The 14,294-nt window shown below is 45.5% G+C and overlaps 1 protein-coding gene across 1 annotated transcript; it reads right to left on the bottom strand.

The window, feature by feature from the left end:
* Window positions 1–364: 364 nt before the first annotated feature.
* LOC125531556 lies at window positions 365–3,626 on the bottom strand. The gene is made up of 2 exons (XM_048695921.1): window positions 747–3,626; window positions 365–663 (listed from the first exon to the last, which is right to left on the bottom strand). The coding sequence occupies exon 1, from the start codon at window positions 3,600–3,602 to the stop codon at window positions 756–758; it is 2,847 nt and encodes a 948-aa protein (XP_048551878.1). The 5' UTR covers window positions 3,603–3,626; the 3' UTR covers window positions 365–663; window positions 747–755.
* Between the last annotated feature and the right edge of the window lie 10,668 nt (window positions 3,627–14,294).

Genomic DNA, 14,294 nt, shown 5'->3' on the forward strand with positions numbered 1-14,294 from the left:
AAATGTTTGGTTGTTCTCTTGACGATCTGTTATGTCAAAATTCGGGCAAGCCTGATATATGAAAGGAAATTCCGAGACGCGCCAAAAACTTGTGGACATGCGCTAAATTCAGAAACACGCCTTAAAGTTGTGGACATGCGCCGGATTTGCGTTGGTATACTACAAGTCTACAAGTAAATGTAAATGTAGATCAATCAATCAAACAAACAGTACTTTTTAGTATATTAGTAACCTTCTCAAAGCAGCAGAACCCAACGGTTGCTTCGTGATTTAGTGTTCTCCAGAAAAATGAATTAGGGGAGAATAAAGAATAACATGCCAGCACGAATCTGGAAGAAAGATACCTCATAGCAAAGATTGCGGAATAGGTCTTATATGAAATAGAGTACAAATAGATATTTGTTTTACAACTTTGTTCGTGGAGCAGCTGCAGAAAATAGAAAATTCAGTGGAAATGAAACCTGGTACAACCCCGTACATACATAGGACGATCTGTCCAGTGCAAATCATCATCAACGAGAACTTGATTGAATTAAAAACAGCAAGAAGCAAGCGATTATTCGAGACGACTGCATGCATAGTAAATACCGTTGGAGATGTAGACTTGTTTCAAAAGATAGATGCGTGCACCCCAATCCAATTTGGCAGCAGCACATGTACTACCTGTCAATTGAGACAGCAAGTAAACAATGAGTATATACAAATGTGAGGGAAGACGTGATAAAATGATAAACAAAGATACTCACTTGGTCGAATTATGACGAAGAACTAGTGCCAGCTGTGGCACCACTATTCTCTGTCTTGATAAAACCATTTGACTTGTATACCATCATAAGAGCAACGATGGTCATGAGCTCACCACCGTTTGTCAGGTTTTTGGCATGAGATTTCTCGTCGCAGTTGTAGGCCGTGTAGCATAGCATCTCCACCCACACTTCAAAGACCATCTCGAGGAAGCGAACAGCATCCACATCATCTCTTTGCGTTGTGTTGACCAGCTGTGCTGCAAGCTTACATCCCTTGTCAAGTGTGCTGTTGATAGAAGGCTGAGCAGTTTCTCCGCCCGTTGTATTATTGACCGGAGGCTGAACAGTTCCTCCGAACCATGAACAATTTGTTGTTACCTTTTTTTTAAAAACACCGAACCATGTATTATTGACCGGCGGTCTAGACACACCAATGACTTCGTCACTTGTTTCTTGGCTTTGAGAGACACCAGTTCCTCCGACCCCTGTATTATTGACCGGCGGCTGAGCATTTCCTCCGATCCTTGTATTATTGACTGCCGGCTGAGCAGTTCCTCCGACCCCTATATTCTTGAACGCCGGCATAGGAGTTCGTCTGACCCCTGTATTCTTGAACGCCGGCATAGGAGTTCGTCTGACCCCTGTATTATTGACCGCTGTCTCAGCAGTTTTACTGCTCTGAGACACACCAATAATGTCTCCGTCACTATTTGGTTTAATTGGAGATCCTCCGAGCAAAGGTTTCTCCTGTTCCAATATGGCACTGAGCAGGTCCTTGGCATCGTCGCGTGTCTTCAGATGAGTGTTGGAATCATGACACAGCTGGACATACTTCTGACGAGTAACAGGGTAAGGCAGCATGTAGGGGCGGGCGACCAGCAGGTAAAACATGTAATTGCAGAGAGCCTCTATTGCCTCAACACGTTTCAGCATGTGGTTACGTTCCAAAATATATCTCTGTTGGCCAATAACATTCGTCGAGAGCTCCTGGAGGTAGACATGAGTGGCGATGTGCCACACGAGGATGCTCTCATCCAGCTCCAGTTCCACGCTCCATGCCAGTGCCAGGTCCTTCCCTAAGGAGAGGTTGTGTCTCTTTACGGCATCCTGGCCCCGTGATTTCGCCATGCCAATCTGCATAGCTTCGGTTCCAGTACCATTAGATTGACCACCCTGCCCGGCTTCAGTTCCAGTACGATCAGGTGGAACACCCAGCCTGGCTTCGGCTCCAGTACCAACACCCTGCCGGGCTTCGGTTCCAGTACCATTAGACCGAACACCCTGCCGGGCTTCAGTTCCAGCACCATTAGACCAAACACCACGCCGGGCTTCAGTCCCAGCACCATTAGACCGAACACCCTGCCGGGCTTCAGTTCCAGCACCATCAGACAGAACACCACGCCGGGCTTCAGTCCCAGCACCATTAGACCGAACACCCTGCCGGGCTTCAGTTCCAGCACCATCAGACAGAACACCCTGCCTAGCTCTGGTTCCCCTATCAAGAGTGGTCCATGTGTAGTACGTTGAATTCCTGGCTTCAGTTGGAACAACCTGTCTGGCTTCAGTTGGAACCACCTGTCTGGCTTCAGTTGTCGACACTAGGACCAACACCTTGCGAATGATATCTTCGGGGACACTAGTGGACCATGAGTAGAACGTTGAATCCCACAGGTCCTCCAGTCCCATTTTTTTTGCGATTCTACTGCCTCTTCTGTGGTTAGTGTGATGGGACACCTTAAACAAGCTATGTTGGCGCATGTGGGCTGACCAGTAGGCTTCATTACTTCTTACAATCGTCGAGAGTAAAATAGTGATGACCCCTTCAGTTACGTGAGCCACTTTGCCAAGAGAATACCACTTTCTTTCATACAGCAGTGCGGCTGTCCAGATGGAGAAAATGACCCTCAACACTGAAATGGCCTCCAGGAAAACTGCACCGGTGAGTAAAACTTTGGTCACAATGACATCTGCTCTTCTGTAATCATCTTCGGCCCTCATTGCATTAAACAACTGGAGTGCAGCCACAGTGAAAGGCAGCGAGATGAGACGGACGACAAAGCCATACCGGGTGTGCATCACCGCAGCCTTGGTGTACAAGAGGTCGTACATCATCGTGAGCTGCAACTCGACCACTTTCAGCATGAAGTCTCTGTCGTAACTTGTCTCATTCTGAATCTTCACATAAGCTGTCGGCCCCTCGAACATTTTCTTGGGAATGTCCAACAGTGAGTAAGCTAGGACTAGCTCGTCGCATTCATCTTCGATAAACCCAGCTTGATTGTGATCTGCAGGAAAACCAACTGCCTGCTGAGCACCAAAATCCATGTAGCTGGTGATGGATAGGCTGCTACTGGCACAACTATTATTGGCAGCAATGAGCGCCCACAATCTTTCCCCATACTTGAGAAGCCCGACCACATAAATGAGGATGGCGGCCGAGCGGAGCAAGGATGGTTGCAAGAGAACGGAAGAGGCATACAACACGTAGCCAGCTGCAAAGACCTGCACTCCGAAAGCCTGCAGGTGACGGAGCCACAGCTGGTTGTCCTCTATGGCATAGGCGGTGATGTTATCTTGGCCGCCAAGGTGCACCAGTAACAGTGGCGCCCAGAGCACCATAAGACGGTGCTCGGACACAGTGACAACAACGGACAGGTGACCCAGGGCGTATATGGCGGCGGTGTCGGCCAGCATGTATGCTGACCAAATGATGACCTTTAGCACGGACCAGTCTGTGCGTCGACGAATATCTGCCAAGAGGAGAAGCGTGACCTGCAGTGCGAAGCTCACCGACACCGTGACATGGACTCCCCGTCCACTCCAGAACTCCACTAGGGCATTCGATCCAACTTCCATTAGTACTTGTCTGCCGAAACAACAGCTACAGGCTGTAAAAACAAAGTCTATGTCAACTTCTTTTATTTATTGAAGGGGGGCAGTAGCCAGGTTTCCCTACTGTATCTCTACCTATATACATATATATATATATATATATACATATATATATATATAATAATAATAATAATAATAATAAAGCACGGTGGGGTTCGGTCGTCCGTCATCCCTATTTGCAAAAAAGTCTCTGCAGTTTGTTGAAATCAACCCGCAGTCCATCTATAAGTCATAACGAACCTTTTTCTAACTTTCTCAGAAAACCCCCTGAGGTTTCATGTAATCAACCCGCCGTCCATATGTAAGTCATACGAATCGTTTTTTTGTGTTTTAACAGAAAACCCCCTAACCTTTCGGTTAATCAATCCGCAGTTTATCTAAAACAAAATTATGCATATATTTTAAACAGTATCTCCGATTTTAACATATTATACATGAAATTTCATTAGAAAAATGTGTAGAATCTAAATATGTTGTTACTTTTAGCTGTTAAATATTTCTAAACTATTAATTTGGGTGCAAACTTAATCTATAGTGCACGATCCGTTTTTCTTTCGCATCGGCGGCAATGCAAATTGCAAATAAACACACATTAAAACCAGATTGAGTGGGAAAAAAACATTGATAACCACGCATGCACAACTCTGAAAAACCTCACGGGAAAAAACAACACTTTTCTCATCTTATTCTGAGCGATTATGTGCGTGCGAGCGCGCGCGCGTGTGTGTGAGAGAGAGACGCCTTAGGACTGACCACATTCAAATGTGTTTTCGTTGTGTGAGCAGTGAGACCACCGTCGGGAACACAAATGTGATGCCATTTTAAATAAAGAACGTCTACCTATCAGGGTCTCGAGTCGTGGTTATTGGGTTAAGAGCGTGTGTTTTTTCTGTCCCATTGCAATACACGGGCTCTTTTGCTAGTGTATTAATAAATTTCTATCTAAAGTTACAAAGAGACTGTACACGCAAAGCATAAGAGAAATAGAGAAGAGAAACTTCGTTTTTGTTGATCCGCCAGTGTTGGCATTTGTTTCTTTTCTTTTATCTCTTTCGTTTTTTTGGGCGTGCCTGTGCTGCTTCCATCCCAACACATATCTGGTTGTATCGATCGGTGATGGTTTGCTTCGTAATACAAAGCGGGGGAACCCTATTTCGTCAAAATAGAGAAGAGATTGATAGAATTGTTGTTGTATTGTTTCAGCCTTGTGGTCATATACACAGGAGTACATGATCATTTTGAAGTACTAAGACACGATAGAATAAATCCTATATTATCATATGTTTTCTAACTAACAACGATGCTCAACATCCCCCCATAGTCATAACGATAGCGACGCAGACGGTGAGACTCGAGATGTATCCGAAGATTTCGCATCGGCGGCGATCCAAATTGCAAATAAACACACATTAAAACCAGATTGAGTGGGAAAAAAACATTGATAACCACGCATGCACAACTCTGATAAATCTCGCGGGAAAAAACAACACTTTTCTCATCTTATTCTGAGCGATTATGTGCGTGCGAGCGCGCGCGCGCGTGTGTGTGAGAGAGAGAGAGATGTCTTAGGACTGACCACATTCAAATGTGTTTTCATTGTGTGAGCAGTGAGACCACCGTCGAGAACACAAATGTGATGCCATTTTAGTAAGAACGTCTACCTATCAGGGTCTCGGGTCTCGAGTCGTGGTTATTGGGTTAAGAGCGTGTGTTTTTTCTGCCCCGTTGCAATGCACGGGCTCTTTTGCTAGTGTATTAATAAATTTCTATCTAAAGTTACAAAGAGACTGTACACGCAAAACATAAGAGAAATAGAGAAGAGAAACTTCGTTTTTGTGGATCCGCCGGTGTCGGCATTTGTTTCTTTTCTTTTATCTCTTTCGTTTTTTTGGGCGTGCCTGTGCTGCTTCCACCCCAACACATATCTGGTTGTATCGATCGGTGATGGTTTGCTTCGTAATACAAAGCGGGGGAACCCTATTTTGTCAAAATAGAGAAGAGATTGATAGAATTGTTGTTGTATTGTTTCAGCCTTATGGTCATATACACAGGAGTACATGATCATTTTGAAGTACTAAGACAAGATAGAATAAATCCTATGTTATCATATGTTTTCTAACTAACAACGATGCTCAACATCCTCCCACGGTCATAAGGATAGCGACGCAGACGGTGAGACTCGAGATGTATCCGAAGATTTCGAATCGGCGGCGATCCAAATTGCAAATAAACACACATTAAAACCAGATTGAGTGGGAAAAAAACATTGATCACCACGCATGCACAACTCTGAAAAACCTCGCGAGAAAAAACAACACTTTTCTCATCTTATTCTGAGCGATTATGTGCGTCCGAGCGCGCGCCCGTGTGTGTGTGAGAGAGAGACGCCATAGGACTGACCACATTCAAATGTGTTTTTGTGGTCTGAGCAGTGAGACCACCATCGGGAACACAAATGTGATGCCATTTTAAATAAAGAACGTCTATCTATCAGGGTCTCCAGTCGTGGTTATTGGGTTAAGAGCGTGTGTTTTTTCTGTCCTGTTGCAACGCACGGGCTCTTTTGCTAGTGTATTAATAAATTTCTATCTAAAGTTACAAAGAGAACTGTACACGCAAAGCATAAGAGAAATAGAGAAGAGAAACTTCGTTTTTGTTGATCCGCCGGTGTCGGCATTTGTTTCTTTTCTTTTATCTCTTTCGTTTTTTTTGGGCGTGCCTGTGCTGCTTCCACCCCAACACATATCTGGTTGTATCGATCGGTGATGGTTTGCTTCGTAATACAAAGTGGGGGAACCCTATTTCGTCAAAATAGAGAAGAGATTGATAGAATTGTTGTTGTATTGTTTCAGTCTTGTGGTCATATACACAGGAGTACATGATCATTTTGAAGTACTAAGACAAGATAGAATAATTCCTATGTTATCATATGTTTTCTAACTAACCATGATGCTCAACATCCCCCCACAGTCATAAAGATAGGGACGCAGACGGTGAGACTCGAGATGTATACGAAGGTTTCGCATCGGCGGCGATCCAAATTGCAAATAAACACACATTAAAACCAGATTGAGTGGGAAAAACATTGATAACCATGCATGCACAACTCTGAAAAAGCTCGCGGGAAAAAACAACACTTTTCTCATCTTATTCTGAGCGATTATGTGCGTGCGAGCGTGCGCGCGTGTGTGTGTGAGAGAGAGATGCCTTAGGAGTGACCACATTCAAATGTGTTTTCGTTGTGTGAGCAGTGAGACCACCGTCGGGAACACAAATGTGATGCCATTTTAAATAAAGAACGTCTACCTATCAGGGTCTCGAGTCGTGGTTATTGGGTTAAGAGCGTGTGTTTTTTCTGTCCTGTTGCAACGCACGGGCTCTTTTGCTAGTGTATTAATAAATTTCTATCTAAAGTTACAAAGAGAACGGTACACGCAAAGCATAAGAGAAATAGAGAAGAGAAACTTCGTTTTTGTTTATCCGCCGGTGTCGGCATTTGTTTCTTTTCTTTTATCTCTTTCGTTTTTTTGGGCGTGCCTGTGCTGCTTCCACCCCAACACATATCTGGTTGTATCGATCGTTGATGGTTTGCTTCGTAATACAAAGCGGGGGAACCCTATTTCGTCAAAATAGAGAAGAGATTGATAGAATTGTTGTTGTATTGTTTCAACCTTGTGGTCATATACACAGAAGTACATGATCATTTTGAAGTACTAAGACAAGATAGAATAAATCCTATGTTATCATATGTTTTCTAACTAACCATGATGCTCAACATCCCCCCACAGTCATAACGATAGCGACGCAGACAGTGAGACTCGAGATGTATCCGAAGGTTTCGCATCGGCGGCGATCCAAATTGCAAATAAACACACATTAAAACCAGATTGAGTGGGAAAAACATTGATAACCACGCATGCACAACTCTGAAAAACCTCGCGGGAAAAAACAACACTTTTCTCATCTTATTCTAAGCGATTATGTGCGTGCGAGCGCGCGCGTGTGTGTGTGTGAGAGAGAGATGCCTTAGGACTGACCACATTCAAATGTGTTTTCGTTGTGTGAGCAGTGAGACCACCGTCGGGAACACAAATGTGATGCCATTTTAAATAAAGAACGTCTACTATCAGGGTCTGGAGTCGTGGTTATTGGGTTAAGAGCGTGTGTTTTTTCTGTCCCGTTGCAACGCACGGGCTCTTTTGCTAGTGTATTAATAAATTTCTATCTAAAGTTACAAAGAGACTGTACACGCAAAACATAAGAGAAATAGAGAAGAGAAACTTCGTTTTTGTTGATCCGCCGATGTCGGCATTTGTTTCTTTTCTTTTATCTCTTTCGTTTTTTGGGCATGCCTGTGCTGCTTCCACCCCAACACATATCTGGTTGTATCGATCGGTGATGGTTTGCTTCGTAATACAAAGAGGGGGAACCCTATTTCGTCAAAATAGAGAAGAGATTGATAGAATTGCTGTTGTATTGTTTCAGCCTTGTGGTCATATACACAGGAGTACATGATCATTTTGAAGTACTAAGACAAGATAGAATAAATCCTATGTTATCATATGGTTTCTAACTAACCACGATGCTCAACATCCCCCACAGTCATAACGATAGTGACGCAGACGGTGAGACTCGAGATGTATCCGAAGGTTTCGCATCGGCGACGATCCAAATTGCAAATAAACACACATTAAAACCAGATTGAGTGGGAAAAAAACATTGATAACCACGCATGCACAACTCTGAAAAAGCTCGCGGGAAAAAACAACACTCTTCTCATCTTATTCTGAGTGATTATGTGCGTGCGAGCGCACGCACGCGCGTGTGTGTGTGAGAGAGATGCCTTAGGACTGACCACATTCAAATGTGTTTTTGTTGTGTGAGCAGTGAGACCACCGTCGGGAACACAAATGTGATGCCATTTTAAATAAAGAACGTCTACCTATCAGGGTCTCGAGTCGTGGTTATTGGGTTAAGAGCGTGTGTTTTTTTGGTCCCGTTGCAACGCACGGGCTCTTTTGCTAGTGTATTAATAAATTTCTATCTAAAGTTACAAAGAGAACTGTACACGCAAAGCATAAGAGAAATAGAGAAGAGAAACTTCGTTTTTGTTGATCCGCCGGTGTCGGCATTTGTTTCTTTTCTTTTATCTCTTTCGTTTTTTTTGGGCGTGCCTGTGCTGCTTCCACCCCAACACATATCTGGTTGTATCGATCGGTGATGGTTTGCTTCGTAATACAAAGTGGGGGAACCCTATTTCGTCAAAATAGAGAAGAGATTGATAGAATTGTTGTTGTATTGTTTCAGCCTTGTGGTCATATACACAGGAGTACATGATCATTTTGAAGTACTAAGACAAGATAGAATAAATCTTATGTTATCATATGTTTTCTAACTAACCACGATGCTCAACATCCCCCCACAGTCATAACGATAGCAACGCAGACGGTGATACTCGAGATGTATCCGAAGGTTTCGCATCGGCGGCGATCCAAATTGCAAATAAACACACATTAAAACCAGATTGAGTGGGAAAAACATTGATAACCACGCATGCACAACTCTGAAAAAGCTCGCGAGAAAAAACAACACTTTTCTCATATTATTCTGAGCGATTATGTGCGTGCGAGCGCGCGCGTGTGTGTGTGAGAGAGAGATGCCTTAGGACTGACCACATTCAAATGTGTTTTCGTTGTGTGAGCAGTGAGACCACCGTCGGGAACACAAATTTGATGCCATTTTAAATAAAGAACGTCTACCTATCAGGGTCTCGAGTCGTGGTTATTGGGTTAAGAGCGTGTGTTTTTTCTGTCCTGTTGCAACGCACGGGCTCTTTTGCTAGTGTATTAATAAATTTCTATCTAAAGTTACAAAGAGAACTGTACACACAAAGCATAAGAGAAATAGAGAAGAGAAACTTCGTTTTTCTTGATCCGCCGGTGTCGGCATTTGTTTCTTTTCTTTTATCTCTTTCGTTTTTTTGGGCGTGCCTGTGCTGCTTCCACCCCAACACATATCTGGTTGTATCGATCGGTGATGGTTTGCTTTGTAGTACAAAGCGGCGGAACCCTATTTCGTCAAAATTGAGAAGAGATTGATAGAATTATTGTTGTATTGTTTCAGCCTTGTGGTCATATACACAGGAGTACAGTACATGATCATTTTGAAGTACTAAGACAAGATAGAATAAATCCTATGTTATCATATGTTTTCTAACTAACCACGATGCTCAACATCCCCCCACAGTCATAACGATAGTGACGCAGACGGTGAGACACGAGATGTATCCGAAGGTTTCGCATCGGCGGCGATCCAAATTGCAAATAAACACACATTAACCAGATTGAGTGGGAAAAAATATTGATAACCACGCATGCACAACTCTGAAAAACCTTGCAGAAAAAACAACACTTTTCTCATCTTATTCTGAGCGACTATGTGCGTGCGAGCGCGCACGCGCGTGTGTGTGAGAGAGAGACGCCTTAGAACTGACCACATTCAAATGTGTTTTCGTTGTGTGAGCAGTAAGACCACCATCGGGAACACAAATGTGATGCCATTTTAAATAAAGAACGTCTACCTATCAGGGTCTCGAGTCGTGGTTATTGGGTTAAGAGCGTGTGTTTTTTCTGTCCCATTGCAACGCACGGGATCTTTTGCTAGTGTATTAATAAACTTCTATCTAAAGTTACAAAGAGAACTGTACACGCAAAGCATAAGAGAAATAGAGAAGAGAAACTTCGTTTTTGTTGATCCGCCGGTGTCGGCATTTGTTTCTTTTCTTTTATCTCTTTCGTTTTTTTGGGCGTGCCTGTGCTGCTTCCACCCCAACACATATCTGGTTGTATCGATCGGTGATGGTTTGCTTCGTAATACAAAGCGGGGGAACCCTATTTCGTCAAAACAGAGAAGAGATTGATAGAAATGTTGTTGTATTGTTTCAGCCTTGTGGTCATATACATAGGAGTACATGATCATTTTGAAGTACTAAGACAAGATAGAATAAATCCTATGTTATCATATGTTTTCTAACTAACCACGATGCTTAACATCCCCCCACAGTCATAACGATAGCGACGCAGACGGTGAGACTCGAGATGTATCCGAAGGTTTTGCATCAGCGGCGATCCAAATTGCAAATAAACACACATTAAAACCAGATTGAGTGGGAAAAAACATTGATAACCACGCATGCACAACTCTGAAAAACCTCGCGGGAAAAAACAACACTTTTCTCATCTTATTCTGAGCGATTATGTGCGTGCGAGCGCGCGCGTGTGTGTGAGAGAGAGAAGCCTTAGGACTGACCACATTCAAATGCATTTTCGTTGTGTGAGCAGTGAGACCACCGTCGGGAACACAATTGTGATGCCATTTTTAATAAAGAACGTCTACCTATCAGGGTCTCGAGTCGTGGTTATTTGGTTAAGAGCGTGTGTTTTTTCTGTTCCGTTGCAATGCACGGGCTCTTTTGCTAGTGTATTAATAAATTTCTATCTAAAGTTACAAAGAGAACTGTACATGCAAAGCATAAGAGAAATAGAGAAGAGAAACTTCGTTTTTGTTGATCCGTCGGTGTCGGCAGTTGTTTTTTTTCTTTTATCTCTTTCGTTTTTTTGGGCGTGCCTGTGCTGCTTCCACCCCAACACCTATCTGGTTGTATCGATCGGTGATGGTTTGCTTCATGATACAAAGTGGGGGAACCCTATTTCGTCAAAATAGAGAAGAGATTGATAGAATTGTTGTTGTATTGTTTCAGCCTTGTGGTCATATACACAGGTGTACATGATCATTTTGAAGTACTAAGACAAGATAGAATAAATACTTTGTTATCATATGTTTTCTACCTAACAACGATGCTCAACATCCCCCCGCAGTCATAATGATAGCGACGCAGACGGTGAGACTCGAGATGTATCTGAAGGTAAGCCGATGAACACCCCCATGGGCGTAACGGTCGATGCATTGCGTAAGTTGTGGCAGGAGTGAAAACCGACGAGGTTGCTTAAGCAAGGTGGTAGCCCTTTGTGTCGTTCTCGATGTAGCCGAGAGCGTAGGATGGTGGCGCCGTGGTCAAGGTAGCTGTGCTAAGGAAGCCGTGGTCAATGTCGTGTCCGGATGGCCGGTGTTGAGGTAGTTATGGAGCAGCCGGTGAGGGAGTCCTGGATTAAGGGGTCCTCGGACGGCCGGACTATGTAGCATTGGCCGGCCTAATGGGCTGTGAAGATACAAGACAGAAGACTCTCACCTGTGTCTGGATGGGACTCTCCTTTGCGTGGATAGCAAGCTTGGCGTTCGGATATGTAGATTTCTTTCTCTGTAACCGACTTTGTACAACCCTAGTCCCCTCCGCTGTCTATATAAACCGGAGGGCTTAGTCCGTAGAGGCAATCATAATCATACAGGCTAGACTTCTAGGGTTTTAGCCATTACGATCTCGTGGTAGATCAACTCTTGTAATACTCATTGTGTCCCCCGCCTCCTGTTATCATCGACCTTAGACGCACAGTTCGGGACCCCCTACCCGAGATCCGCCGGTTTTGACACCGACAGCAGGCGGAAGGAGGCGTCGGGCTAGTCATGGGCACAGTGGTGCCAAGATAGTGGTGTGTTGAGAAGCAGACGATGTTGACGAGGCATCGCGCCGGGTTTGCCAAGCCCAGGGACACATCATCGACGAAGCATGCGTGAACAGACGAAGTCGATGCTGACGAGGCGCTGCACCAGGCTTGCAAGGCCTAGGGACATGTCATGGACGAAGGCATGCGTCAGTGTTTCCAGCACCGATCATGCGTAGACACGCAAAGTCCATGTTGACGAGGCGTCGCACCAGTCTTGCGAGGCCCGGGGACACATCATGGACGAAAGCACGCGTTGGTGTTGCCGGCACCGGGCATGCGTAGACGGACAAAGTCGATGTTGATGAGGCGCCATACCAGGCTTGCCAGGCCTGGGGACATGTCTTGGACGAAGGCTCCTGTTGGTGTTGCCAGCAGCGGACATGTGTAGATGGGAACCAACACAAGTTGTATGCCATGTCAGAGGGGACTAGTAGAGGAGGATCGACGACGGTTGCGGCGCCAATCGGCGTGGTGCCGATTTCGCCAGCGGTTGTAAGAGCAGATGAAGTGGTCGGGTAAGATGACGGCGACGCTGGCGATGAGCTGCTATTGGACGAAGACGAAGAGGTGCAAGGAGGCAGCGGCTATGGGGGTAGCGGAGGCAACGGAATGAGGAGACGGCAACGGTGGTGGTTTGGTTAGGAGCACGACGGCGGTGCTCGAAGGAGGCGGTGAAGAACCTAACAGCGTGACGACGAGTGCGTACAGTGATGTTCCTGCGCCAAGGGTGGCGGCGCGGCACATACCATGTGGAAGTCGACGGGGAGGGATGGCAGAGTGGACCGCGTGCCACAGCGTTATAGCCCGAAGGAGCAACGTAGCGGCAGCGTGCTGGTTTGGACAACGGCGGGAAGATCTTGGGGCATTGACACGGACCGCGTGCCGCGGCGCTATGGCCGGAACATGCGACACACCCGCAGCGTGCAGGTTGGTACTGCCACGGGAAGAAGCATAGGGCAACGTCATTGTGGACCGACGGGTCATGCAGTGGGGGTCCATTGCTCGATCAATGAAGAGGCACACTGTACTCGGGGACGGTTTTCACGCCACCTACGAAGGGGCACACAAGCGACTGGCCAGGTCGGTCATGCGATGCGAATGGGGCGGATCACGGGCATGGCGGGTGATCAATCCAATCACGGATCGCCCGCGGGGTTGGGGACACCACTTAGTGATGAAGACACCGAGTTACCGAGGTGACACATGAACGGACGAGCGAAAGGCCAATGCTTGCACGCGGCTCACGCATGAGGGGGCTCGGAATGGCACAACACTGACGCAACGGACCGACGTCTCACGTTCGTGGAGGCACTAGGGCCCAGCGGACAGATTCAGCCGAGCGGGATGAAGGTTGATGTTGGATCCTGGTCCAATCATGGCAACAACGGACGGAGCAGAGTAATGGGTGGATGGGCACGTGGGCGGCGGCCATAGACCGCCCCGTGTCGCACGAGGTCGCCTAGTCGGGAAAGAGGCCAGATGGTCGTGCCAGTAGCGGAGTAGATGCGCACGACGGTCGACGATGGTGACGGGCGACAGAAAAAGATCTTAAATCGGAAAACCAAAAAAAAATGCCGATCAAGACGACCAATGGGGAGAGAGAAAATCTGGATCAAAGGATCAGGAAAAGCTTGCTATAGTCCTTCAGGTTCAAGGACTTAAGTACCAGTATGTTGAATTAAACTGCTTAACGGGAGTCGCTTCATACTAATATCCTACGTAGGTTGCAACGAAACACTAATATCATCTATACCAAGTGATACGGTAAGAATCATGCTTTGTTGCCAAATCTTGATAAATCCTTCAGGGTAAAGGAATTAAGTATTAGGCACGTTGAATCAAAGTTCTCAACTCGGGGTATAACTTCATACTAAGCCCTACGAAGGTTGCAATTAAACACTAATAACATCTATATAGCGGTTAAAGGAATTTGTATTCCAAACAATGTGTAGTTCACAAAACATGGTAAAGCCCTCCAAGTTATAGGACTTAAGTACCGGGCACATTGAATCAAACTGCAATTTGGGGGATTTGG

Source organism: Triticum urartu, unplaced genomic scaffold (genome assembly GCF_003073215.2).
Source record: "Triticum urartu cultivar G1812 unplaced genomic scaffold, Tu2.1 TuUngrouped_contig_7472, whole genome shotgun sequence".
Classification (NCBI taxonomy): domain Eukaryota; kingdom Viridiplantae; phylum Streptophyta; class Magnoliopsida; order Poales; family Poaceae; genus Triticum; species Triticum urartu.